We start from the raw sequence: 27400 nt of genomic DNA, 5'->3' as shown, positions 1-27400 counted from the left end.
AATAAAGCGTTCTAATTTGCAGATTTTTACTATCGCGGATCCTTTTTGGAACGTAACACCCGCAAAAAAAATGAGGGATTGCCATATTATTTTTTGATATTAAATAATATTGACAATCTATTAGAATAAGTTAAATAAGATTTTAAATACATTTCAACCTTGACCAATTATTGATCTTCCTACAGTTTTCTGGTTCAACTGTCGGTCAATACTTTGGGCTGCAAGAGAATGCGCTAAAAATGAAGCAATGCGACACAAATAAGCCAAAATCGTCTCACCTCCCGAGTACTTTTATGGGCCACGAGACGGAAAGCGTTCCGAAAAGGCCCCCGATGGCAAATATGGAAACGGTGATGGACCAAAGGAACGTGACCGTCTCCGCTCTGATGTTTTCATTATATCTCTCCATCCAGGTCCGGTTGTAGAAAGTCTGAATGTACTGCCAGAATAGAATAGAATTGTCAAGTCCTATGGCCCTTGATCACAAGGAGTCTTAAGGACTACACAGACCACAGCCTAGTATTAGACCATCCCCTAATCTAAAACCTACATGAGGGCAAGGGAAAACTCAAAATCTCAGCATGAGGAAAATGAAAAATCCTTGAGTCGGAACCCTCCATGAATAGAATAGAATAGAATAGAATAGAATAGAATAGAATAGAATAGAATAGAATAGTCAAGTTTATTTGGATAGCCCTTTATCACAAGGAGTCTTAAAGGGCTGCACACACCACAAACTAGTATTACTAGTATTACCATCCCCTGATCTAAAACCTACATGAGGGCAAGGGAAAAGTTGATAACCTCAACATGAGGAAAATTAAGAATCCCTGAGTCAGAACCTACATGAATAGAATAGAATAGAATAGAATAGAATAGAATAGAATAGAACAGAATAAGACCAGCACGGCGGCGCAGTGGTTAGCGGGTTTGCGGCACAGTTCTGAGGTCATGAGATCAAACATCCTGTGTGGAGTTTGCATGTTCGCCCCGTGCTTGTGTGGGTTTCCTCCCACATTCCAAAAACATGCATGTCAGGTGGATTGGCCGGTCCAAATTGTCCCTAGGTACGAATGAGCGAGCGAATTGTCTGTCCCCATGTGCCCTGCGACTGGCTGGCAACCAGTTCAAGATGTCCCCTGCCCGAAGATAGCTGGGATGTGCTCCAGCACCCCAGCGACCCTACTGAGGATAAGCGGTGCAGATAATGGATGGAAGGATGAATGGAGAATAGAATAGAATAGTCAAGTTTATTTGTATAGCCCTTAATCACAAGGAGTCTTAAAGGGCAAAACAATGCAGGTTACTTACAGTACTGTCTATACTATGTCTATACTATGTGTCACGAAGCGGAGCGGGAAACAGGAAGTAAGGACCCATTCGCGTAGACGTACTCACAATTTATTGGGGGAAGAGGAGGAGGGCGCACAATCGATCCGGGAAACGGTGGTCGCAGGAGTGGATAAAAAATCCACTCAAAAAATAGAATGTCCAATAACAACGGATCAGACCAAAAACAAAACAGGATCAAATACGGGCAGATTCACAGAACTAGGCATTTAACAGGATTTAACAGAAGTCTCACATAAGTCTCACAGAGTTTAACCAGGTTTAACAAACGCTCCAGCAAAGCAAAGTTCAAAGGGACACGTTTAAGTACTCTAAGAAGCAATCAGTCAGATACGTCTCAGCCGGTGTTCATGGGCGGGGCCAAATGGTCGCCAAGACAACCGCGCTAGAATCCGGCGCCACCCGGCTTGAACCAACTGGGCGCCATGGCAACCGCGCCAGACGTGACACTATCTCCTTTGACATTTTTATTGTTTAATATCTCGTGCATCCATTCAAAATGGTTGGTGTAAAATGTAAAGAAGAGGCAAGCCGTTTCTTTTGAAATGGAAGTGGAATAAGAAAGCTTGATGCGGTTGAGAAAATGGTTGGAACGCTTTTTTTTTTTTTGGCCACTTTCTACCACGGAGGTGGAAGTAGCCTAACTCTTGAAGCCCATCTTCCAAAAGTAAGTTAAACTTATTCTTTTATTATTTTTTTATTTTTCAGTACAAAACAATACAGGTTACTTATACAAGCCTTAAACATACTTATAATAACCTTAAGCATATAAAATATATCACTGAAGCAACTTACGAACAAATTCAACTTATGAACGATCGTTCGTAAATAGGACAGTATACTATATGTACTGTATACTATTTTGGATTTTAATGTTTTTGTCTTGGGTACTGGGGGTTCAGAACACATTAAGTAATGGCCTTTTCCATCCCCCTCCATACAGCAATTTCACTTTGCAATCCCCACCTTAGAACGTATTAACGTTGTATCCTGGGGGTCTACTGCAAGTCATTTCATGGTGGTCTTGTTGTTTTGTGATGAAGTGCAATCGGAAAAGGTATGAAGACGGCATCATTAAAATTGAATTTTCCTCCAGGGACGGAGCGCTAGTTTGCTCACCGACGCTGCAGTGGCATGCCGGGAGAGTTACAAGCCTTTTTTTGTAGTTACAAGCCTTTTGATGATAATCGTAAAAAAAAACTGTGATGCGTTGTTCTAACAAAATTGGAGATGATTTGATCTCGCCGGTCTATTAGTTTTGTCGAGGGAGAAAGGAATTTGTGTTTTTAAAACGAGAAAACACTGAGGGAAAAAATAAGTTATGATGGTCATTGATTAGGCTCATTCATTTATTTCTCTTCATTTCCCGTATTATCTCATTTTAAAAATATGTATGTGTAACTACAACACGTTAAATTTTTGTATTTATGTATTATATTCCTTTTCCTTTATTATTGTTTTATTTTCAACACAAGGATCCAGCTGGAAGTGTCAATTTTCCTACGGGGATAAATAAAGTATCTATCTATCTATCTAACTATGTATTTATTCATGGCCAAATATGAGAAATAATAATATTATATATATTATATATATATATATATATATATATATATATATATATATATATATATATATATATATATACATAGATATACAGTATACATACATATACACACATATACATATATAGACACATACACACACAATCACACATATAATATGTATACACACTCACACACACACACACACACACACACACACACACACACACACACACATATATATATATATATATATATATACATATATATATATACATATATATATATATATATATATATATATATATATATATATATATATATATATATATATATATATATATATATATATATATATATATATATATATATATATATATATATATATATATATATATATATATGTATATATATATATATATATATATACACACACACATACACGTATATATTATATAGACTAGTTTTCTATTTTTTATGGCTATGAATAAGAATAAAGATGTATTTGAAACTTTTAAATAACATAAAAAAAGAATGTAAAATAAACCTTGTGGGATTGCAGGCATCAAAAAAAGCAGAACTGAAATATAAAGGATACTTAACTCGTATCAAGCCATGATCGGAAATTTCTAATAAACAAAAAATCAGCAGCTTAAGTTCACTTGCGAAGGTTTAAAGGTTGGATTGTTTTTATTGCATTTTAACATCTGGGATGTCGACTCGCTGGAGTTTGCGCGTTCGGAGCTTAGTTTAGCGCACAAAGCAAGGGATTAGCTTCTTGCTTCGTACCTGTCGCTTTCATGCAGGAGGATCAATTACGTTGGGGAAATCGAGGGGATTTGGAATCGTTGATATATATAAATACGGCGACAGGATTTCAAAACATCTACCGCAAAATGTACTTTTAGGGGGCTTATAATGCCACCTGCTTCACATTTCGCTCCATTCTATCCAATGCTGGTATTGTTTTACGATGTTTTTTTTTGTTTTTCGTTTTTATGACATTGAATAAGAATGACGATCTTTAATATATGATATTTCATTTAAAGGAGTGTCCGAGTTAAAGCTTTAAACTCGTAGTTGAGTTAAAGCTTTAAACATTTAACTCAAATATAGAGTTCGAAACCTGTCTTTTCTCCTGAGCTAAAGCATGTTCAATGTTTTAATTGTTTCAACTTTTGATGTAAAGCGTGTTTAAAGTTGTAACTGCTTTAACTTTTGAGTTAAAGAATACTTAGAGTTTTAGTAGCTTTAACTCTTGATTTAAAGCATATTCAAAGTTATAATCATTTTAACTCTTGAATTAATGCTATATATAAAGGGTAGTTGCTTTAAAGGAAATATAAAGTTTTAATCACTTTCATACTTTTTGTTTAAATGTGTATATTAAGGAATGCAAGAGGTTAGAGTTGAAAATAAATGAAAAAGAAATCAAATGTTGTCAATCATTCACTCATTCAATCGCGACTGAATTAACCCACGGAAGGTTACAGAAAAATGGAACCTTGACGCATAAACCACAATGATTATTTTGGTAAACGATTCATAGATTTCAAAAACCTTCAATCTCTTAGGTTATCCATATCCAAAATGTTGAATTGCGTTGTATCAAAATTAAAATATGTAACTGATGTCGAAGCCTATCTTTTTTTTTTTTTTTTTTACTTTTTATTTCTCACACCAATTTTGACAGAGGTTTGATTCCACCATCTTACATCAACACAAAATATATACACTTGACACACTCATAAATAACAAAAGGAACAATAAAGAAGAAAAAATACTATTAATAGAAAAGAAGAATAAATGTTCATACAATACATCCATACAAAAAGAAATATATACAAAAATAATAAATAAAAATATATACCCAAAAAAAAACAAAAAAAAAACATAATAAATAGGGGGAGGTGATTAGACATCAAGTAAAATTTGTGTGATAAGCTTCCATCTTTTCTCGAATTGGTCAAGTTTCAGTTGAAGTCTTGCAGTGATTTTTTCCATAATGTACATTTGCTTTAATTTGTCTCTCCATTGTTTTATGTCAGGAGGTTGTGGTTTCAGCCAGGACACTGTGATCATTTTCTTTGCTACCAGAAGCATTACCCTTAGTATATATTTCTGTTGACCAGATAGTAATTCTTCTGGCAAAATTCCTATTATGTAAGCCTTTGGGTCCAACCGCAACTCCCAGCCAGTAATTAATTTTATTTCTCTCTGGATACTTCTCCAAAAATTTAATATTACAGGGCAATTCCAGAAAATATGCGTAAAGTCTCCGACCCCCCCACAGTTACGCCAACATAGATTTGAGGTATTTTTATATTTTGAAGTGATAGAGGGTGTATAGAAGAATCGCATTTTTACTTTCCATTCAAACTCCCTCCATGTCGGGCTGTTGGTTATTTTGTGTCCCTCTTTGAAGCCTATCTTTTTTAATCGCTTTAACTTTCGAGTGAACGTTAGCTAAAGTTTTAAACTTTTGAGTTACAGCATATTTAATGTCGGAACTGTTTTAACTAATGAGTTAATGCATACATAAAGTTTTGAACACTTAACTCTTGAGTCAAAGCATATCTCAAATTATAACCGCTTTGATTCTTTTGTTAAAACATATTTAAAGTGTTTACTTTTTTAACTCTTAAGTTAAAGATGATCTAAAGTTTCAAGCTTTTAACTCTTGAGTTATAGCATATTTAATATCCAAACAGTTTAAACGAATGGGTTAATGCATACTTAAAGTTTAAACCACTTTAATTTGTAAGTTAAAGCGTATTTCTAGTTTTAACGGCCTTGGCCCATTCATAAAAACATTTGAAGTTTTAAATTCGTTGACTCTTGACTTAATGATTATCTAAAGTTTTACATTTTTAACTCTTGAGTTACAGCCTTTTTGATCTTCGAACAGTTTTAACTAATGAGTAAATGCATACTGAGTTTTAACAATTTTAACTCCTGAGTTAAATCATATTTAAAGTTTTAACCACTTTGACTCTTTCGCTAAGACCTATTTTAAGTGTTGAGTCAAATCGAGTCAAAAAAAATTTAAGTTTTAACCGATTTAACTCTTGAGTTAAAGATTATCTAACGTTTCAAGTTTTTAACCTTTGAGTTACAGCATACTTAATGTCCAAACAGTTTAAACAAATGAGTTAATGCATACTTGAAGTTTAAACCACTTGAACTTGTAAGTTAAAGCGTATTTCTAGTTTTAACGGCCTTGACCCTTTTATAAAAACATGTTTAAAGCTTTAACTTCTTTAACCCTTGTGTTAAAGATTGTCCAAAGTTTTACGTTGTTAACTCTTGAGTTACAGCCAATTTAATGTACGAACAGTTTAAACTACTGTTAAGAGTTAATGCATACTTAAAGTTTCAACCAATTTAATTCTTGAGTTAATGCATCCTTAAAGTTTCAACCAATTTAACTCTTGAGTTAATGCATACTTCAAGTTTTAACCACTTTGACTCTTTCGTTAAAACATATTTAAAGTGTTAACTCCTTTAAATCCTGAGTTAAAGCAAATCTAAAGTTTTAACCGCTTAGGCTCTTGCGTCAAAGCATATTTCGAGTTTTAACCGTTTTAACTCTTGCGCTAAAGCAGGTTTAAAGTCGAAAATTGCACATTTTTAGCCGTAAGAAAATCCTAGTTTCAAACGTGTGGGAGAAAGGTTATACAGTTGTCCATTCATTGACTGGTAATGACTTTGGACCGTTTTTGCCCGCCGGGGCCGTCCTAACCTCCCCTGGATAAAATGAAAGAAATGACGTTGCCCTGAAAGAGTGGCAAAGTCTCTCCATGTGGCTATCATCCCTTGGAAGGATCTTCGTTCTTTTTTCCCTCGCTTTAACTCCTTTTAAAATAGCATAATGATCCCCAAGTGGAAAGTCTCCGGCCCCTCGGGCGCTTCGAGGGCACCTTGACATAAAGCGCAAGCGGGACTGCCCGGCTTCTTCAGTTTTATCCTCATTTGCATGTTTCTTGGTTTTAAATTCTCTAGTCCTGAAGCTAATAAGTAAGAGCTAAGTGACATTTCCTGAAGTTGACAGTTTTCTTGGAAAAACCGGCAGAGGTGGGTAGTAAAGAGTTACATTTACTCTGTTGCAATTACTTGAGTATGTTTTGGGACATTTTATACTTGTAGGAGTACATTTAAATCACTATACTTTTTACTTAGGTAAATTTGCAAGGAAGAAACTGTGCTCTTACTCCGCTACAATAGGCAACACTGAAGCCTTTACTTTAATGCCCTCTACGTAAGATGTGTCGTTGAAAAAATACATCCTGCTATAATTCAGTAAGTAGAAAAAGAACGGGAAGTCACAGGTTTGAGATTTTTTTCAAAATTATGAACTCATTTTGTGCATTATCTTACATTATTAGTAGTAATAAACTGATTACCAGAACCCCCTCCCCCTGGGTATTTTTTGTTTTTCTTTGCTTTTTTTTACCATTTTTTTCTTTCTTTTTTTCCCACTTTTGTTACACAGTGAAAAACACAAATAGACACACAAAATTTATACAAGTGCTTGTTGTGCATACTTATGCAACTAGAACCTGTACTAGGGCTCTAAATGTGCTTCTTGCGCTTAATTTAATTTTCTGATTTATACTATTATTATTTTATTGTTTATGAATGTACTTGAATTTACCGTGATTAGTTTTTATATATATTTAAATTAAATGTGTATTGTTAATGGATAGATTTTGATATTTTGATGATCTGATTGAATGGCTTAAAAAATATATGTCAAAATAAATAAGATGTCGCTACAGCTACTCAGTACTTCGAGTAGTTTTGCTCACTAAGTATTTGAGTTTTTCCTCGCCCAGATGTTGGTTTAAGATCAGGGTGTCATTGTAACCTGTGCAGTCTTTCGAGGAATTTTGTGATTACAAATGAATGCGAGTATTTTTACTCAAGTAATTATTTGGATGACTACTTTTAACTTCAACTTGAGTAATATTATTCTGAAGTAGCAGTACTTCTACCCAACTCTGATACCGGTAACCTAAAAGTCAAACTTCCCATCACAAAGATTGGACAGGTATAAAACATTTACTGTCAGGTCTGCATTTATAGAGCACTCATCAAGTCACTAACAAACAAACAAACCTCCCAAAGCGCTTTACAATGTGCTTCACACTTCCCCATTCATACACACACTCACACACCAATAGGGAGTCAGCCATGCCAGGCACCTACCTGCTTACCGAGGGCATTAGGAGTCCAGTGTCTTGCCCAAGGACACTTCGACATTTAAATCGAAGGGGTATCGAACCTGCGACCTCTCGGTCCCAGGACGAGTGCTCCACTTCCTGCCGCCACATAAGCTTCAGAGTTTCTTTAAATTCTGATCGTGTGACTATCGGGCAGTGCCCCTGTCCCTCATGCAGAGCAGCTGCTGTAGAACAGCTAAGTGGATTTTGGGTTTAGCACCCGCTTCCAGAGTGGGAAGACACAGGTTTGAGCCTTAATTGAGTCAAGACTTACAACATTTTTGGGTGAAATCTGATGGTTTTTTGAGTTTGTTCAGATTTCCAACTGAATGCGATCTCCTGTGACTTCTATACATCTCCTATGGAAACACCACAACTTGACGTCACACGCAATGCATTGTTACCGGAAGAGCTCATGGATGCTACCGCCGTAACGTTTTTAGAGATTTTAAAGTTATTCTGCACTAAAAGCTGAAGAGAGTTGTCCCAGAAATATGAATTGAATCCAAAAACCTCACTTTCCTTTCATTGAATGCTGGTACAAAATGCTGCAGCGAGGCTTTTAACTAAGACAAGAAAGTTGGATCACATTACCCCGATTTTAGCTAACCTGCATTGGCTCCCTGTTAACTCATGATGTTATCTTAAGATTCTGTTGGTAGTATACAAAATCATGCCTTGACATGCACCCTCATATCTTTCAGTTTTAATTTCCCCCTATGTTCTTGCCTTCGCTCTGAAAATCCTGGTCTAGAGCCAAAAAGAGATCCGCAGGTTCGAGAGCATTCTCCATTCGGGCCCCGGTGTTGTGGAATGCTCTGCCCCCTGAGATTTGATCCAAACTGTTTAAATCTAGGCCTAAACCACACTTATATTCTATAACTTATAAATGTTGACAATATCTGTGTATTATTCGTTATTGCAACATCTGTTGCAGCCTGGTCATCCTGGTAGGGGGATTAACTGATATGCGGTCCCTTATCAAAGTTTCTTCATTTTCCTCATGCTGGGGTTTTTGAGTTTTTCCTTGCCCTCATGTAGGTTTTAGATCAGGGAGTGGTGTAATAATAGTCTGTGGTTTGCAATAATCTGTGGTCTGTGCAGCCCTTTGAGACTCTTTGTTATTAAGGGCATCACAAATAAACACGACTTGACTTGACAATCAATAAATGACTTATCGACTATTTTAATTAATGAATTCATGTAAAGTCACTAAGTGCTTACCAGTGCAGGAGCATTGACCACTGAGAGGTTGTATCCATAAAGGAACGATGAACCCAAAGCACCGAAAAAAGCCGCACTCAGCAAACAGGGTGTGATCCTCTTCTATTGAGAAACAACAACAATAATAGTGCCATTCGTCATACAAAAAGTTATGATATTGTTGGGAAAAATCAAGTTCTTATATAATAAATGTCTCGGAAATTTGAAAATGTACACATGGAACCGATTTGTAAGTGTTTTCTATCATACATTTTTTTGTGGCATAAGAAATTATTGATCAGTGTTTACATACAGGGAGGGCATAATCATTGTTTAATAAAATCTCTGAATACATGTTATAAGGACTAGACAGTCCATTATATGGTCTAAAATGGCCCAGTGCCATGCTTTTGTGGTTTAGTGACCCAACTTTTGACCCACTCCGAATTGTAATGACCTGGTCACAAGCTAGTAATTACATAGTAATAACACAATATCAGTGTATAAAGAGTCAGTGAACAGACTACTGGAATATTAACATAAAATTTAAGGTAATTCAAAACAGGCATTAATTGTTTTTGAACAAGGAAGATTATTTTGAGGGGCACTATAGTGTTTATTTTTGTGAATAATCAAGTTATATTGTAAGTACACAAGGTTGTCTGTTTAAATATACAGTTAGGAGGATAAATGTTGCATCACGTTTTTAATTGAATCTAAAACTGGAATTTAAATGTCAGCTAAATCAAAGCTAATTAGGTTTGTGTCATGTTTCTTCATTCACCAGAATTGAAACGTTGCAAAAGTGCTGCAAATATGTTCTCTAATCTGCAGTTAATAGAAACCAGAACAAACAATTGATGCTTTCCTCTTAGTGTAATACGTACAGTGAATAAGACGTGAATCACGTTTCCAATGAGCGTAACGATGCAAATTTTGTAAAACTGCTTGTAAAATAAATTGGTTTTTTTTTCTATTCTCTAACATGTGAATAACCTATATTTCATGTTGACAATATTATCTGTGCAGCCCTTTGAGACTCTTTGTGATTAAGGGCTATACAAATAAACATGACTTGACTTGGTCATCCTGGAAGGGGGATCACCTCATGTGCGGCCCCTTCTCAAGGGTTCTTCATTTTCCTCATGTTGAGGTTTTTGAGTTTTTCCTTGCCCTCATGTAGGTTTTAAATCAGGGGATAGTGCAATAAAAGTCGTTGGTTTGCAATAATATGTGGTCTGTGCAGCCCTTTGAGACTCTTTGTGATTGAGGGCTATACAAATAAACATGACTTGACTTCAAAATGTATGGTTATGTCATTCCATGGTCTATACGTCAAGGATATGCTTGGGTTGGCTTCAAAGTACACTGCAGAAGCAAGGATAAAGGCAACAATGAGCCGTTTATTCAGTCCAGGTTTGGTACACAGGTGAGACGGAAAATTGAGGCGACTGTATCTCGATCACCAGAGGCAAGCATGGTTTCGGAGATCCAGCAAACTCACATTGGCGAAAACTACAGTCCAAATATTTGGCAAGCGGAATTCTTGGTTGGGAAAGAGGGCAAAGTTTCGGTACACTGTAAGCAAAACAGAGCTGAGACAACGCTAGAACGAGACAAGAGTGGCAAGAACTAGCAAATGTGCCCAAAAACATGAGTGCTTGAATAGTGAGCAAGAGAGGTGATTAGGGTGCAATCATGGCATGTGACACAAGTTGTTCGTAAAAATTAGAGCAACATAGGAAGTGACCATAAAAGGGAAGGGGACAGAGAAAGGGGGAAAGAGAACCAAACCAGACAACCAGGCTGCAACAGAACTCCCCTTCAAGGAGCACGTAAGACAGCCCAAACACCTGAGGATGAGCGGCATGGAACTCGCAAATGAGATCAGGGTCAAAGACAAAACGGGAAGAAACCCATGACTGCTACTTAGGACTGTAACCCTCCCAATCCACCAAATACTGCAACCCCAACAGCAAAAAATAAAGCAACTTCTTGACTGTTTAAACATGGTCGCCATCGAGGAACCTAGGGGGTGGTGGGGCCTTAACCAGACGACACAAAGGGCTTGTCTTAACCAGCTTTACCTGACTGACGTGGAAAGTAGGAAGAACATGCATTCCCTTGGGAAGACTGAGGCGGGCTGCTAGGGGATTGGTTACCTTGGAGACCGGGAACAGTCCAACCAACCTCGGGGCGAGCTTGCGAGACGCCACTTTGAGTGGCAGGGTCTGCGTGGAGAGCTAAACCTTTTGTCCCACTTTATAAAGAGGGGGGACCGACCTCCTCTTGTCGGACGACCTTTCATAAACATAGGCCTTCCGCAGAAGACACCTCTGAGCTTGCTCCCAGGTTCTCTTGCAACTCCGAATCAACCAATGGGCAGACGGGACAAGAATAGAGTCAGAACTCAGCGGAAAGAGTGAAAACGGACAACCAAACTCAACATGGTAGGGTGAAATAACAGAAGAGGCCAAGTGGAGTGTGTTTTCCACCATCACTACTCACATCACTTGTGAAGACCAGAATTCTCACACCTTTCTCAAGATCTTGGTTTAGCCTTTCTGTTTTCCCTTTGGTTTACAGGGTGAACCCTGACAACAAACTGACTGTGGCCCCTGTAAGTTTGCAAAACTCCTTCCAGAACCTGGAGATGAACTGCGGGCCCCGGTCAGAGACAATTTCGGCAAGGAAACCATGAATGTGAAAGGTTTCCGCAGAGGCCTTTGCTGAGGGTGGATTGGCTAGAAGAATGTAGAGAACCATCTTGGAGAAGTGGTCTAAGAGAAGCCCTTACACAGGGGCAAACCTGAATGAACAAAATCCACGGATATATGTGACCATGGTCTTTTGGGAACTGTGAGAGGTAATAGCTCAACTTGAAATTTGGGGGTGGAGATTTTATACTTGGTGCATATCTCACAAGCCTGAATGTAATCAGCTACATTACCCTTAGGCCACCAGAATTTCTGGAGGTGCACCCCTGCGGTCTTTTCAACCCCAAGATGATAAGTCTTCTTGATGGTGTGGGCCGAATGAATCACCTGACCTCTGAGTTTGGGGACCACCAAGAAGGTATTAGCAGGTGTCTGCACCGGAACAGGAGTTGCCACACCAGCCGTTCTGATCTTTCCTCTATGTTGCCCACGAAACAGGTCTCACGGAGAACTGTATTGGGAGCGGTGTCCAGGTCTTCAGGGTTGAATACACTAGACAGAATCGGGTTTAGTATTCTTAGGACCAGGACTATAAGACAGAATACAATCAAAACGGCTGAAAAACAAGGACCATTGGGTCTTTCTGGCATCAAGCCTCTCTACAGTCTGCAAGTTCACGTGATCCGCCAACACCTCGAATGTATGATGAGCCTCCTCCAGCCAATACTGGCACTCGTCCAAAGCAGTCTCAACCGTGAGCAGTTCCACATTGCCAAAGTCATAATTTTATCCCGGTTTGTGCAATTTCTTGGATAGGAAGGCGTAAAGATTCAGCTTACCATCTTTGGCAGAGACCTGTGATAGGACAGCTCCTATCCCAATGTCAGAAGCGTCAACCTCAAACGTAAAGGGTCGATCGGGGTTAAGTAAGGACAGAATTGGTGCTGAATAATAAGCTGCATTAAGTCTTTTGAAAGCTGTAGTGCACTGTGAGGACCCGATGAACTGAACATTGAGGTAAGTGAGAGCACGCAGGGGTGCAGCAATGGTGCTGCAGGTACGGGTAAAATTACGATAAGAGGTGGCCATACCAAGGAACCGTTTAACCTACCTACTAGACTCAGGAGTGGGCCACTCTGCAACCTCAGTGATCTTGGACGGGTCCATCTTGATCCTCCCTTGATTAGCACAAACCCCAGAAAAGCGATCGACGGGTTGTTGAACTCACATTTTTCAGCTTTAACAAATATAGTTGATTGTCCAACAAACACTGTAACATATTACGGACATAAATCTTGTGCGTCTTTTCATTGGGAGAGTAGATCAGAATGTCACGTCTCTGAGAACATCATTGACAGGATTTTGAAAGACAGCTGGAGCATCAGTTAGACACCATGTCCGTTAGGAGTATTAAAGGCACTTTTCCATTCAACAATAAGCATTTCTTATAACATAAATTGCTGAAAACTGTGGCTCCCTCAACTAACTCAAAAGCAATGGGAAGCAGTGGTAATGGATACGTGTTCTTAACGGCAATGTCATTTAGACCTTGATGATCAATGCAAGGCCTCAAAGTCTTGTCTTTCATTTCCACGAAAAAGAAACCGGCCCTGGCAGCAGACTTTAACGGTTGGATAACGTCGGTTTCAAAAGATTTGCATATGTATTGATCCATTGCCACTCGCCCATGGCCAGATAGAGAGTAATAAAGACTCGTAGGGAGTCGGGAACCAGTTCTATGGCACAATCACAAGGCCTATGGATTGGAAGAGCCTTAGCATTGCTGAACACTCTAGATAAGTCGTAATATTTAGAAGGGATCTCAGTGAGTATCCTGTGATTGATTGTGGGTTTTCGGGAAGATCCAAAACGGGACGACTGACAAAACTTAGGAAACAATTTTTAGGATATCCACAAGGGCAGATGGATTCCACTCACTCTGTGGCAAGAGTGCGAAAGTCGATGGTGTAGTCTGACACAGATCGTTTACTTTAAGATAAGTTCATGAGACGCAGTGCCGCTTCTCACCCTGAAATGGAATGCTTGAAGACACGTCTGGGAGTTGCAATGAATGCTTCAAGGGAGTCGCAGACTGACGAACGTTAAGTACATTCATCCGTGGCCCAGTACTCTGCTCTGCCAGTGGGATGAGACAAGATGAAGGCAACTTTGGATCGCTCCGATGGAAATGTGGATCTCGTTTTGAGTTATACGTGCCAGGACATTATCAAACTCCCTGGAGAACTTTTCGGGACGAGAAAGCTGGATGGGCCTGGCGGCAGTGGACGTAGGTTAAGGTGGACGGGTTTCAGACGGACAGGTACTCTGTTCGATACCACCGCGGGACTGGAAAATACCGCCAGTTCTACCCTGATCTCCTTAAGTTGGTCCAACAAGTTCAAGCAGTGTTCTCATCTACCACCCACTTCATAACTTTGGCATTTAGAAAACCGGCGTTTTTTTCCTGCATTGACGGTTCCTTTTCTGGGCCTGGAGCGCGTGGCGCATATGGTCCACGACTACTGCTTCTAGCTTGGCCAGTTTGTTCCGTCAAAGACCAGATCGGGGTGGCGGGGAAACACAAAGCAGAAGCAAGGATATAGGTGACAATGGGTCGGTTTTTTCGGTCCAAGTTTGGTACAAAGGTCAGACAGAAAATGGAGGTGACAGTATCCAGATCACCAGAAGCAGTTGTCGTGGTCCAGGGGCAGGCAAGGTGCCAGAGTTCCGGTAAACTCACGTTGGCGAAAACGATATTCGGCAGGCGGAATTCGCGGTCGGGAACGAGGGCAAGGGTTTCGATACGCTGAAAGAAAAACAAGTCTGAAAAAACGCTAGAATGAGAAAAGGCAACAAACTGGCAAACGTGGCTTAACACAGGAGTGCCTAAGTAGTAAGCATGAGAGGTGATTAGGGTGCACTCAGGGCATGTGACACCAGTTGTTAGTGAGAATCAGAGCCACGTAGGAAGTGACCAAAAAATGAAAAAGGAAAGCGAGGGAGAGAGAGAGGAAGAGAAAGGACCAAACCTGGCAGCCAGACTTTGACACTATATGCAAAACGATTTGGTAAACATCCAAAAATAAGTGTGAAATTTAATTTAACTGTATTTTTTCCTATTTTCAGGGCAGTTTAAATAAGCTCGTGCTTCAACCTATTACTTTTCTTTTTGTAAATTTGGTCAGCAATGGATTGCAATGAATTGCCGTTCATTCATGGATTGAAAAAAAATCAAAGGTTTCTTTTAATCACAACATTCCGTCGCAGTAATTAATTCAGAAAAATCCAAATAGAAATGAAAAAGTTCAACTCAAGGTTTCATGTTGACTGTTCAGCACCTTTCATAGAATATTTATTTTCTATCTAAAGCTATTCAGTCTGTACCAAATCACTAGGCAATAAGCTATCAATACATGTGTAATGTAGATTTCATTAAATCCTTAAATATACTTTTATATTGTGCAGTAGTCTGGGGCAATAATTACAAAAGTTCACTACAGCCTGTTTTTATCCTCCAAAAATATCCAATTAGAACCATACACAGGGTAGGAAATCGGGATCACACTCATATTTTATTCCTGCAGTCCAAATTATTAAAATTGGATGATTTAGTAACATTTTTCACTGCACAACTGCTATTTAAGGTCAACAAAAACACAGTGCCAGAAAACATCCAAAAATGATTCACTCGGAAAGATGGAAGTTATAACTTAAGGGGCTGTCGTAAATTCAAAATCCCAAAGGTGAGAACCACCAGGAAAAGTATGTGTGTGTCTGTGTGTGGAGTCAAAATTTGGAACGATTTACAAGACGAGATCAAACAATGTCAAACTATTCACGTTTTCAAATTTAAATACAAAATAACATTACTGGCAGAATACAGAGATGGAGAAAATGATCCTAGAGATTGGAAATACTGTGTTTACAACTATAGTTAACCTTGATGTTATTGTTACTATTATTATATCATAACTGTTATTATTGCTATTGTTGTTATTATCATTGGTGTCACAATGATATTTAGTGACTAGTAGCATTATAACGTTAATAGATGGGTGCTAAGATGATTAGTGTATAAAATATGTGACTATTGTTACTATTATACTTATTGATATCTGACCTATTGTCACGACCAGAACGGAGTCAGGACCCACTTGCGTTGCGTTTCTCACAAGTTTTATTGGAAGAAAGAGAAATGGCTGCGCCCACGATCCGCTGTTCGCTGGACGCGGGAAGCAAGTCGCTCTGTTACTCGAGTTGTGCTCCGACCGCGGAAGTGGATCTTCCGTGGCGAGCGATGGCGGTGTCAGGGACGGAAAAAGCAGGTCAGTAGCCGAGACAGGAGGGTAAAAGTGTGGTCGGGGTCGTAAGCGAGTCATAAGCCAGAATAGGAGAGAAGACGTAGTCAGGGATAAAAAGAGGTCAAAAGCCGGGACAGGAAAGCAGACGTGATCAGGATCAAAAACGGGTTGAAGCCAGACGGGAGCAAAAAACATTATTTTTGTTGTTGAGTCATTGTTTTTGTCCGGTTTTTATTTTATAATGTCCGAAATAAAGTTTTCATTCATTCATTCATACTTTTACGATGCTTTCCATGGCTTATTTCCATATCTTAAATTAACTTTATTGTCCATTTCATTCCCTAAGCATTACTAACCTTTGAAGGGTTGGGGTCAGAGTCCCTTTTTGTTGCCGGATCAGCGTTCGGCGTGTTATCCATTGTAGTGGTTCGGGAACCTACAGGGTCAAAAAAACATTGTCGTGAGGTTATTGCGCCATTCTATTTTATTTACAGCACACATTTTGGAGGTATATTTCACAATCTCAATGAGGAAGTTGAACAATACTGGAAGGAAAGAACTCTGCATGAAAAGGAAATGACTGACGGTCGCAAGTTTTGGCTTTTACTCTGAAAACTGATGTCAAAGGTAGCAGGATTCTTTTTAGGAAAACAGAAAAGGATAAAAATGGTCTCACAAGAATCTCTGGCAACATAAAACGCTGAGGGAAGCACAAGAGAAAAACGAGCTGCATGTTGAAATATATCCACTTGATGTCGCCAAAGCCAGGTGCCTCCCATAAACGCTGTAGTTGTATTTCTCTCTCTCTCTCTCTCTCTCTCTCTCTCTCTCTATCCCTCTCTCTCTTTCTCTCTCTCTCTCTCTCTAAATATATATATATATATCTTTCTTTCTCTTCCTCTCTTTTTCTCTCACTCTCCATCTCTCTCTCTTTCACTCTCTCTGTCTCTCTTTTTCTCTTCCTTTGTTATTCACTCTTTCTCTCTCTTGCTTTTAACTTCTGTCTTTGTCCCCTTCTCTCTTTTTATTTCTCTTTGGATTTTGTTATTTCTCTCTCTTTCTTTCCCCCTATCTCACTATTTCTCTTTTTATCTCCTTTGTTTCTCACACTGTCTCTCTCTTTCTTTTCGCTCTCTTTTTTATCCCTTTCTCTCTTTCTTTGCCCACCCTCTCTACTATTCTCTCCCTCTTTTTCTCTTATTACTTTCTCTCTTTCTTTCTTTTCCTCTTATCCACTTGTTCGGCCGCCGAGAGAGTGTTTGTTCTATCGTGTGGCCCCTGAGTTTAAATGAGTTCGACACCCAGCTATACATAGTAAGCTCCCGGGATAAGGCAACATCGCCTTATAAAATAAATCCCTTTATGGTGTTGAATGAGATGCTATTTTGGGGCCCTCTTTACGGTATTTTTCCCACTATACAACATTAACAACAAATTACATTTGCGTATGATGAGTTACGTATCAAAGATGCCTGACTTTGATTGATTGACGTCATATAGAAGGCTGGTCTGCCATTGGTTGGCATCATGACGTCCTCAAAATACAAATATGCTATTGGCTGAATTATCTCCAACGATGCCTTTTTCTTTCTTTATTCAATTCAGCATTTTGAGTGCCTCTTAGAAATTTTTCAAGTCGACAAAACAACACTGTATTTTTTATACTGTATTTATTCGCTATGGGTCCCAAGGCTTGTGATGCTAAAGGGAGAAGAAAAAAGACGATAACCATAGAAATGAAGCTTGCGATTGTAAATCAATTTGAAGGAGGAAGACAAATTGTTACCCTTGCTGAGTTACATGGCCATAATCAATGGATGATTTGGACTGTTATCAAAAATAAGGAGGTGATTAAAACACTTAAATCTCGAAACTGTATGATCAGCCTTCCAAAGGGAAATGTTTGAAAATGTCTTCTTCCCACTTTGCATCCAATACTACTCCACTCTACCAGCTCAGGTCACCTCGCACTAAATAGGTACATATATATAAAATGTCATTTTTCCTGGATTTATTTGCTCTGGGTCTAAGGCTTGCAGTGATGTAAAGGGAGATGGAAACACATGATAACCATGGAATTGAAGCTTGTGATTATCAAGAAATATTATTTAGGCACTATTATCGAAAATAAGGCGGTTGACCTGGGAAATCTTCTCACATTTCTCAGAAGAAGAATAAGTATCATTTAATAATCCGTTGTTGCCGTTTCCTTCCCCCATCTGCATCCATCCACTAACTCCACTTGACCAGCTCAAGTTACGTAACACCAAGGGTACCGCATTTTCACGACCATAACGCAAACATAAAAGTCTCAGATTTTCTTCATGTAAAGTGGCAGATGCAGACCAGCTCGGTGGCCTTAGGGTTGAGGGCCCACCCCGTGGGGTTCGAGTCAAGTTTATTGAACTAAATGCGATTTGTATCCGATCTCCTGTGATTTTTATGCCTTCTCTATAAACGCGACACGTGAGCTTATGGATGCTAACGCTGTAGCGTGTCTAGCAATTCAAAAAGTATTGTTATTGTCTTGCTGCTTTCGTTTTTTCACCCGGATCAGGACTATGAGGCGCGGAAATTTTCAGCAGATTTTAAAAAAAAGAATGGATTGTCGATCCTTGGGTTAATGGAGATTTACTGAAGTTGTTCTGGTCAGAAAAAGAGGACAAGAATTTTGACCATTTTGTTTGATATGGATTACCTTTCAAAAAATAAAATGTTCGCACCAAACTCCGTTTTCCTCTAGCTCCTTTTTAAAAATGTTTTTTATCCAGGTGTTTTACTTCGTAATCAATGTCTAAACAAACCACAAAGAAACTCAGTTTTGCTTCCGTTGTATTTTTTAAATACGCACACTTGTATGCTTGCCTGTCACGTTTGCCATAGCGCCCAATTGGCCCCGCCCGTGTGGCGCCGGCTGCAGCTTGTTGACAAATTGGCTCCCCCACGATTTTAACCCTGTCCTGTCAATACCCTGTTGTCAGTCCGTCTGTGAACCTCTGTTTTTCAAGGTAAGCCTTTTTATGACTCCTAACTCCCGCCTGTCCCGTTTTTTGCTTCCGTTTGTCTCTGGCGACGACCCGTTTTAGATCCCGACCACGTCTACTCTCCCGTTCTGGCTTACAACCCGTTTCTGACCCTGACCACGTTTTTCTCTCCAGTCCCGGCTACGGACCAGTTTTCCCGTCCCTGACACCGCTGTCGCTCGCTACGGAAGATCAACTTCTGTGTTGGGATCACAAGCCGTGTACGAGAGCAACCCGCGTCCAGCGAACATCGGAGCGTGGGCGCACCCCTGCCTTGTTTCTTCAATAAAACTTGTGAAAAACGTTACGCGAGTGAGTCCTGTTTCCGTTCTGGTCCTGACACTCGTCTGTGTTGTTGCCACGCGGCCGCAAGCAGAGGGCACCCGCGCCCTATACTGGGGTGCACCCTGTGTATGTGTAAAATACAGAAATAAAACCAGCTATGGAGACTCCGTCTTATAGCAATACGGTAAATGAAATAGTATTTTTCTCTTCCATGAATATTTATTTCTATTGTTATTTAATCATATGCAGGAATATTACACAAAGTAGTACTATTTTGTATTTTAATGTTTTAACCGGGTTACCAGGGGTTTGGGGCCAATGACCATAAGTTTATACCCACCACCATACAGCTATTTAACTTTGTGATCTCCATTTCAGAAAAGATCATGTATTATATTTGGAGCTTATTACTGTAAACAAGTATAAAAATATAAATTTATTAGTTCATTCATTCATACATTCGTTTCGGCAGTGGGTGGGGGACCCTCCTGGACTGGTTGCCAGCCAATCGTAGGGTACCCAGAATTAGACAACTATTTACAGTACTCACACACTCATTGGTCTTGCAAATAAATGTCGATATGCTCACAAATGCATTCTTTGAACTACGAGAACTCAAAAGACTAAGTCTGCCATCAAGTGGTCAACACATCTCATCACAATTTTTCTACTCGGCTTAAAAACTACAAAAAGTAAAGTAGAAGAATTAGAGGAGAAAATACATGGAAAATATTTTTCAGGCATCTGCTTGTTTTTTTAACTAATATTTTCATTTTATCATAATTTATATACTTTACATTTCTTTATAATTGAAGTATTTATGTTTTATATATTTATCTACTGGGTGTCCCAAAAAATGTAGAGTATACACCAGGGGTCAGCAACCTTTTCGGTGTGGAGAGCCACTTTCAAATGTCCTTGTATATCAGTGTGCAATGACTCGCACGACATTTTTTACATCCAACTGAGCTGTCATTTTACACTAGACCAACAATATGGATAGACATTGAAATCGTATAACTGACCTATTTATCTAGCACAATTCTTGTTCATCAATAAACTAAAAAATGAATGTAAGCCACGCGTGGAAAGGCCTGTAGACATCCATGACTTCAACTTTTGACCACAAGAATCAACCATTCTTTATCAACAATGAACTGTAATAAAAAAAAGTGATATGGACAGCTATTGACCACTGAAATCTTATTGCAGAAAATATCAAAACTTGAAATAACAGCAGCAAGGCAGGCTACTTGAAAATATGTGCAACAGAATAAACAGCTGATTTGGTCAGAGATATTAAATGGTTTTCCGTGCTTTGCTGTGCAGTGAGCAATGTGATAACTTGCTTCACTGGTGGTGTTTTTAGCAGTGAAAAAGGTTTTCAGAGTTTGTGTTTGTTGGCCGTACCTGGACATAGCATGTTTTTATGTCTCCGCCTTGTCAGACTCGTCCTTGAATTCATGTTCATGATTCGTTACGTATTGACATTTAACACCTGATGTGCGAGGTACAACACTCTTGAGGCATAATGCACAATCAGCACGGTCATTTTTTGCACAAAGTCCCAGTCATTTGCCCACGCTGGCTGAAAAGAACAGCATTTTTTTTGCTGGAGGAGTCGTCATGATTCATTCATTTATCGCGCGCCTGTGTTTTGTTGGCTGGGTTAAAACACGGATCTCTCCTCTGCGCCGCGCAGACACACGCTCACAAACGGAGCAGAGGAGGAGGGGAGCGACCGTAAAGCCTCTAAACAACACGGCGCGCAACAAAAAATGTCTAAATTTCAGGTAAATACGCTTTACAAAAAATAAATAAAACATTATTATTTTTCCGTGCGATCGCGTACCACTGGTTAACCCAGCAGTGGCACGCGTGTCATAGGTTGCCGACCACTGGTATACACACTGACATCATACACCCTTTTTTTCTATTCCAGATTTGATTTTGGAGTAAGCATGGCGGATACTGGGCTTACGTTAGTACAGTGAAAATTTGTTGGTATTCGACATGAAGATTGAAAGCATTTTGAAAATAAAGCTGAAGAATTCCACACATTCTTACGCCAAAACCAGACATGAAATCGAAAAAATATATATTAGGTATTTGTATACTTTTTTTTGACACACTGTGTATAAAATATGTGTTATTTCAATGTGTTATATATCTCATTTAATATATTTTACTGTCATTCAAGTTGGAAAGACTCCAGTTAAAAATGTAGAAAAAAAATAAGTAAATAATCAATTATATTTGAAAAATAAGTTATTTCTAGAATAAAATCATTCTTAATCATTCCTACATAAAATCATCCACCAGTTAAACCATGCAACTGCAACATATTTTATATTTTGTAAATAAAACAAATGATTGTAGTAATAGCCACTAAAACAGTCATGGAAGTTACAATTATATTTTCTTATCTGTATCGATGTATAACATCGTGTAACATTGTCACTTAGTAAAATCAGTAGATATATCTTGGATGCAACGAGAATTGAACCTGGGTCGCGGCAATGAGAGCATCGAATTCACACCACTGGACCACAAGTGATATACTCATTGTATCACAAGTAATCGCAGTCAATTTTTCTCATCATTAAGTCGATATGAATTTTAGTTTCACTTTCTCTCAGCTAAAATTTTGTAGTTAAAGGCGACAGGAAAAAAAACCCATGAAAGCACTGAATTTTAAACACAGGACCATGGAAAGGCAATCTTTTTTTCCTCATGATTACACTATTTTCAGTCATGGTACCAGAAAGGAATCCTAATTTCGTAGCGCATTTCACGTCACAATAATAAATTAGGTTTGATTCCCGGCTCCTCTGTGTTGTATGGCGAAGTGTCCTTGGGATACCGGACACTAAAATAAGCAGGTGTGCATGATGTGTGAGTGTGTGTGAATGGGTAAGTGTGAAGCATGTTGTAAAGCGCTTTGGGAGGTCTTCATTGACTTGAAAATCGCTACATGAATTCAGACAGTTTACATTTAAATTGTTGCATCCTGTTCTTAGCATTGTAAGGTTCACATTTATTCTTCTTGTAATGTGTGAAATAAACAATGAAAATAACATTTCCTTCTGGTACCATGACTAAGGGTGCGGGAGTAGCTCATGAGGTAGATCGGTCACAGGTACAATTCCTGGCTCCTACGAGTTCAATGTCGAAGTGTCCTTGGGATACCGAACCTCTAATGCCCCTAATAAGCAGGTAGGCATGGTCTGTGAGTGTGTGTGAATGGGTAAGTGTGAAGCACGTTGTAAAGCACTTTGGGAGGTCTTCAGTAACTTGAAAAGCACTACATAAATGCAGATCATTTACATTTAAAATATTGTACCCTGTTCTTAGCATTGTAAATGTCACATTTATTCTTCTTGTAATATGTGAAATGAACAATGAAAATAACATTTGTTTCTGGTACCATTGCTAGGTTGGCAGGAGTAGCTCATGAGGTAGACCGGGCGCAGGTTCAATTCCTGGCTCCTCCGAGTTCAATGTCGCAGTGTCCCTGGGATACCGAACCCCTTGAAGGATTTTATACATTTGACTATAAAGGATTTTATACGATTGACTCATAATGCAATGAAGATTTTTACTGAGTAGGCTTTAGTTCAATGACAGGTCAGGCTGTTCCAAATGCAGAATATTTTGTCTAGTTCCGTTGATAACAGGACTCTGACGGAGGACGGCAGGCGTTGTTTTGAGAAACGCTCGGTGTTGTTTTGAGGACCCCAGACATCGGGACGCTCTTCTACGTGATAATGAAGCCGAGGGGGCTTCCTTGGCGCGCCCATGGGAGGAGTCGGCACGCCATTATGCGGGGAGAAGATGGCCAATAGGAGAAAGCTAAAGGACTTGAGAAAAAGGCTACACACAGAATCCAATGTCACTAATTCGACCGTTTTTGATGGATTACACTTAGTTAAATTGTTAGGGAAATTTAATCTGCCCCCGTGTGGAAATGTCGGCTTCCTGTTCATCTTTTCCCTCAAGAAACGAAATTGTTGGGTGAATGTAGGTTGTCTTTGGTTAATGGAGTCAGATAACTCATACGAACAATTTGGTAAACGGTACATTTTGATAAATAATTCCAACACTCTTATGCCCCTCATAGGCAGGTGTGAAGTGCATTGTAAAACACTTTGGAGGTCCTCAGTGACTGGTTAACAACACAGTCCATTTACGATTTAACAAACAGTGTGATCATTAGATACAAACGAGCGCCCTTTAAGTATGTTATTTAAATCAATGTAGGGTTGAGCGCACCCACCGCCGAGAACAACGCACACCCAAACTTTGAGTTCAAAAATGTGCGTTATACATGAGTAGGCTCCTTTCCAAAGACATTAAACCAAGCACAACACTGGCCTTTTTATTGAAGGCAGCGGGACTACTCACCCAGTCGTATATCCAAAGCTTGCAAAAGGTCGACTGACTTTCTCACTCTACCAGCCTTGGATTCCAACCAGCAGCCTACCAATCATTAACTCACACGCTTCTGTCCGGCTCTCCGTCTTCATATCATATCCTGTAACAAGGAATTATCCCGACAACTGTAAAGCATTTACAGTGTAAATACAGATTTATCTAGAAGGAAAGAAAACAGCAGCGATTTATTTGAGAACTATAGCGGGAATAAACTCTTTCCTGTTTGACTTCAAAGATCGTTTTTTAACGGGAAAGTCGGACTTTTCCTCTATTTCTTTTAAAGGCAATCCCAAGTTTTGAGATAAGTTATCACCCGACGCATGTTTCCTGCACGTGACGCATTGGATCTGGGAAAGGGAATATGAGGGCTGTTCAAAGGTAAAGCACTAAATGCAGTTCATCTGGGTACCAGATGTGGAGAGAACTGTTTAGCTCGGCTGTGTCGATGAAAAACACACATTGTTTCTCTCTACTATTGGATTTTAAAGGAGTGAATGTTGTCCTTTTTTCGTATTTAATCAAAGCTCATGTCAGAAAAGAGAGTAAAACAATAAGGGTGACTTGGAAATCACTGGATTGAGACATATAACGATGTTTTGTCTTTTTCCACACGGCACTAACGAGTTGAAAAGCTGTCCAAAAGATAGATAGATGGATGGATGAATAGATAGATAGATAGATAGATAGATAGATAGATAGATAGATAGATAGATAGATAGATAGATAGATAGATAGATAGATAGATAGATAGATAGATAGATAGATAGATAGATAGATAGATAGATAGATAGATAGATAGATAGATAGATAGATAGATAGATAGATAGATAGATAGATAGATAGATAGATAGATAGATAGATAGATAGATAGATAGATAGATAGATAGATAGATAGATAGATAGATAGATAGATAGATAGATAGATAGATAGATAGATAGATAGATATCCTCGTAGGGAAATTCCCACTTCCAGCAGTATCCTTGTGTTAAAAAAATTAAATAATAAAATAAAGATATAGAATTCAAAAAATACCCAATCTGTTTTGCTATAGAGTATTTAAATAGTGCTATGGAAAATACATACTGTAATAAAAAATAGGGTCATGTGCAAATGTGGGGGTGGGGTTTAATGTGCCCCCCCCAGGTAAAGTTAAAGAGCCTCATGGCATGAGGAAGAAATGATCTCCTCAGTCTGTCCGTGGAACAAGACTGTGACAGCAGTCTGTCGCTGAAGCTGCTCTTCTGTTTGAAGATGATGCTGTGTAGTTGATGTAGTGAATATAGCGCTTTTCAAGTCACTGAAGACCTCCCAAAGTGCTTTACAATGTGCTTCACACCTACTCAATTTGGGTTCGTTGGGCAATTTGCATACTCTGCAGCCAATCAGAAGCCTGCATCAAATAACTTTGTGCTTCCGGACTTTCCCGAGCTTTATAAGGTCGTGCATTTGCATATCATTTTCCAAAGTAGACGCGAATAGAACACAAGAAAAATTGATAAGTGGTTAGGAATCAAGCTAAAACCTTAGCCCCAGAAGAAAGATTGAAAAGAAGCTAACAAAATTGATGACGCTACAAAACGTAAATGTACATTAAAAGCGTCGCGGAAAGAGCAGTTCAAGTGGCTTGTTGCAGATGACGCAACGCAAACATTGCATGAATGAAGATGATTAAATACAGGTACATACCAATGGCAGATAGAAAACAGCGATCTCACATACATGAAATGAATGTTATGAGTAGATTTATAAAAAACTTAAATTTAAAGTGTTGTTCTGTTATATATTCTGATTATCAATCCTTAATACTTTCCAACAACGCGTTTTTTGCGATTAATTGTCTTATTGCATTTCAAGTTGTGAAAAATGGGGCAGGAAACTTTATGGCTGGACAGGCAACTTTCAGAGTTGTCTGCCCGGGTGTCCGGTAACTTTTTGTCATGAGTGTCAGACACTGCTAGGAACAAGGTTAGTTTTAGTCCACTAAGTGATGGTGTGACTACTGGGTCTCTCCTGGTCGTATAGACTAGATTATGTATAGTCTCAGCTCCATGGGGAGCAGAGCTTTCAGCTGCTCAGCCCCCCAGCTCTGTAACTCATTGCCGCCTGACCTCCTTCCAAATTCAAACCCAGACTCAACACCCACCTCTTCAGACTTGCCTCTTTATGATCATCTGCCTCACACACCGCCCCCTTTTAACTGCTCTGTATCGTTATTTGCTATTTATTACTTGCTTGTTTTATTCTTGCTCTATTGTTGTTTGGTACTCGATGTACAGCAACCATGAGTGTCCTGAAAGGCTATTTGAAGTAGAATGTATTATCATCATTATTTTTATTATTATTAGACATATCCATCACGCCTAATTTTAAACAACCATTTTTGGAGTTAATAAGGATTAACACTAACCTGACCAGATATTAGCCCAACTTCAACATCCAAAAGATGTCGGGAGATGGGGGGGAAATTGTTTACCAGTCATTCTCCACCAGAACACGAAGAAAAGTTCTCTCCATCTCATTCATGTTGAAAAAACACTCGAAAAAACTTTGCAAAAATGAGTTTTCCAGTGAGTCTGTTGAGCGATCCGTATTACGACAAAGCCAGGTTGTTATAAGGCTGCTTCTACTCCTCTATGGTCCAAAAATGTCCTCTCCTCGGGCAAGTTCCTCCCATCAATGGTTGCTCTGTCCTCACGCAGAGTTTTAGTGTGCAGTTTTCGACAGTATTCTACAAATATCGGGAAGAAATATACAACATGTTCAAAGACCCAAGTAGTAGTTTCACAGCCCATGCTGTAACACGAGAAATTTGGGGGCTGGTTGTCACATGGAAAAGTTGTCGAAATGTGATTGGATTTTCAGTGAGGATAAACGTTTTCTTCTTTAGGCATCAAGTCATGCCGGAGTAATTATTCTCTTTTCAAGCTAACTTAGTACTTGAGGTTTGCATTAACCAATCTGGACATTTGGGGAAACATGCCCTGAGTCATGATGTCTTTAGTTGACAAGTGAGGGACTTGCTCTGAAAGGTTTTCTTTGAGTTGAAATCTGGCTTTGATTGTCATTTTTATTGAAAAAACTTTTTCAAGATCCATTGAAAACTGTTTAAAAAACGAACATTCAAGAACTGAATAATACCAACATTTATTTACACTGCAAAATAAACTTTTTGATAAACGTATGTATTCTTTTTCATATGTTTCTATATTTTAAACTATTTTTCCTGTAAAATAGGAAAAAAGAACAGATTTTAATTCATATCAGATAATTTTACTAATTTTAATTTGTTTTACTTTGTTTCATTTCATTTTGATTCTCTTAGAAATAGAAAATCGAAAAAGAATATAAGAATAAGAAAAACTGTCACGATTACTCATTAC

At 38.8% G+C, this 27400-nt stretch overlaps 1 protein-coding gene across 1 annotated transcript in view; it reads right to left on the bottom strand.

The window, feature by feature from the left end:
- Window positions 1-24070, bottom strand: part of slc2a9l2 (solute carrier family 2 member 9, like 2) — a 167521-nt gene extending 143451 nt beyond the window's left edge. The window contains exons 1-4 of the mRNA XM_088338018.1: window positions 23990-24070; window positions 16634-16713; window positions 9341-9442; window positions 279-439 (exon numbers count right to left, since the gene is read on the bottom strand). Of these exons, the coding sequence (XP_088194144.1) occupies window positions 279-439; window positions 9341-9442; window positions 16634-16696 (326 nt within the window). The 5' untranslated portion in view covers window positions 16697-16713; window positions 23990-24070. The remainder of the gene's footprint in view (window positions 1-278; window positions 440-9340; window positions 9443-16633; window positions 16714-23989) is intronic.
- Between the last annotated feature and the right edge of the window lie 3330 nt (window positions 24071-27400).

Source organism: Urocampus carinirostris, chromosome 6, assembly GCF_059441175.1.
Source record: "Urocampus carinirostris isolate Australia breed hairy pipefish chromosome 6, RoL_Ucar_1.0, whole genome shotgun sequence".
NCBI lineage: Eukaryota > Metazoa > Chordata > Actinopteri > Syngnathiformes > Syngnathidae > Urocampus > Urocampus carinirostris.
The sequence above is the reverse complement of the archived record's forward strand: the minus strand, read 5'-3'. Positions and strand labels throughout refer to the sequence as shown.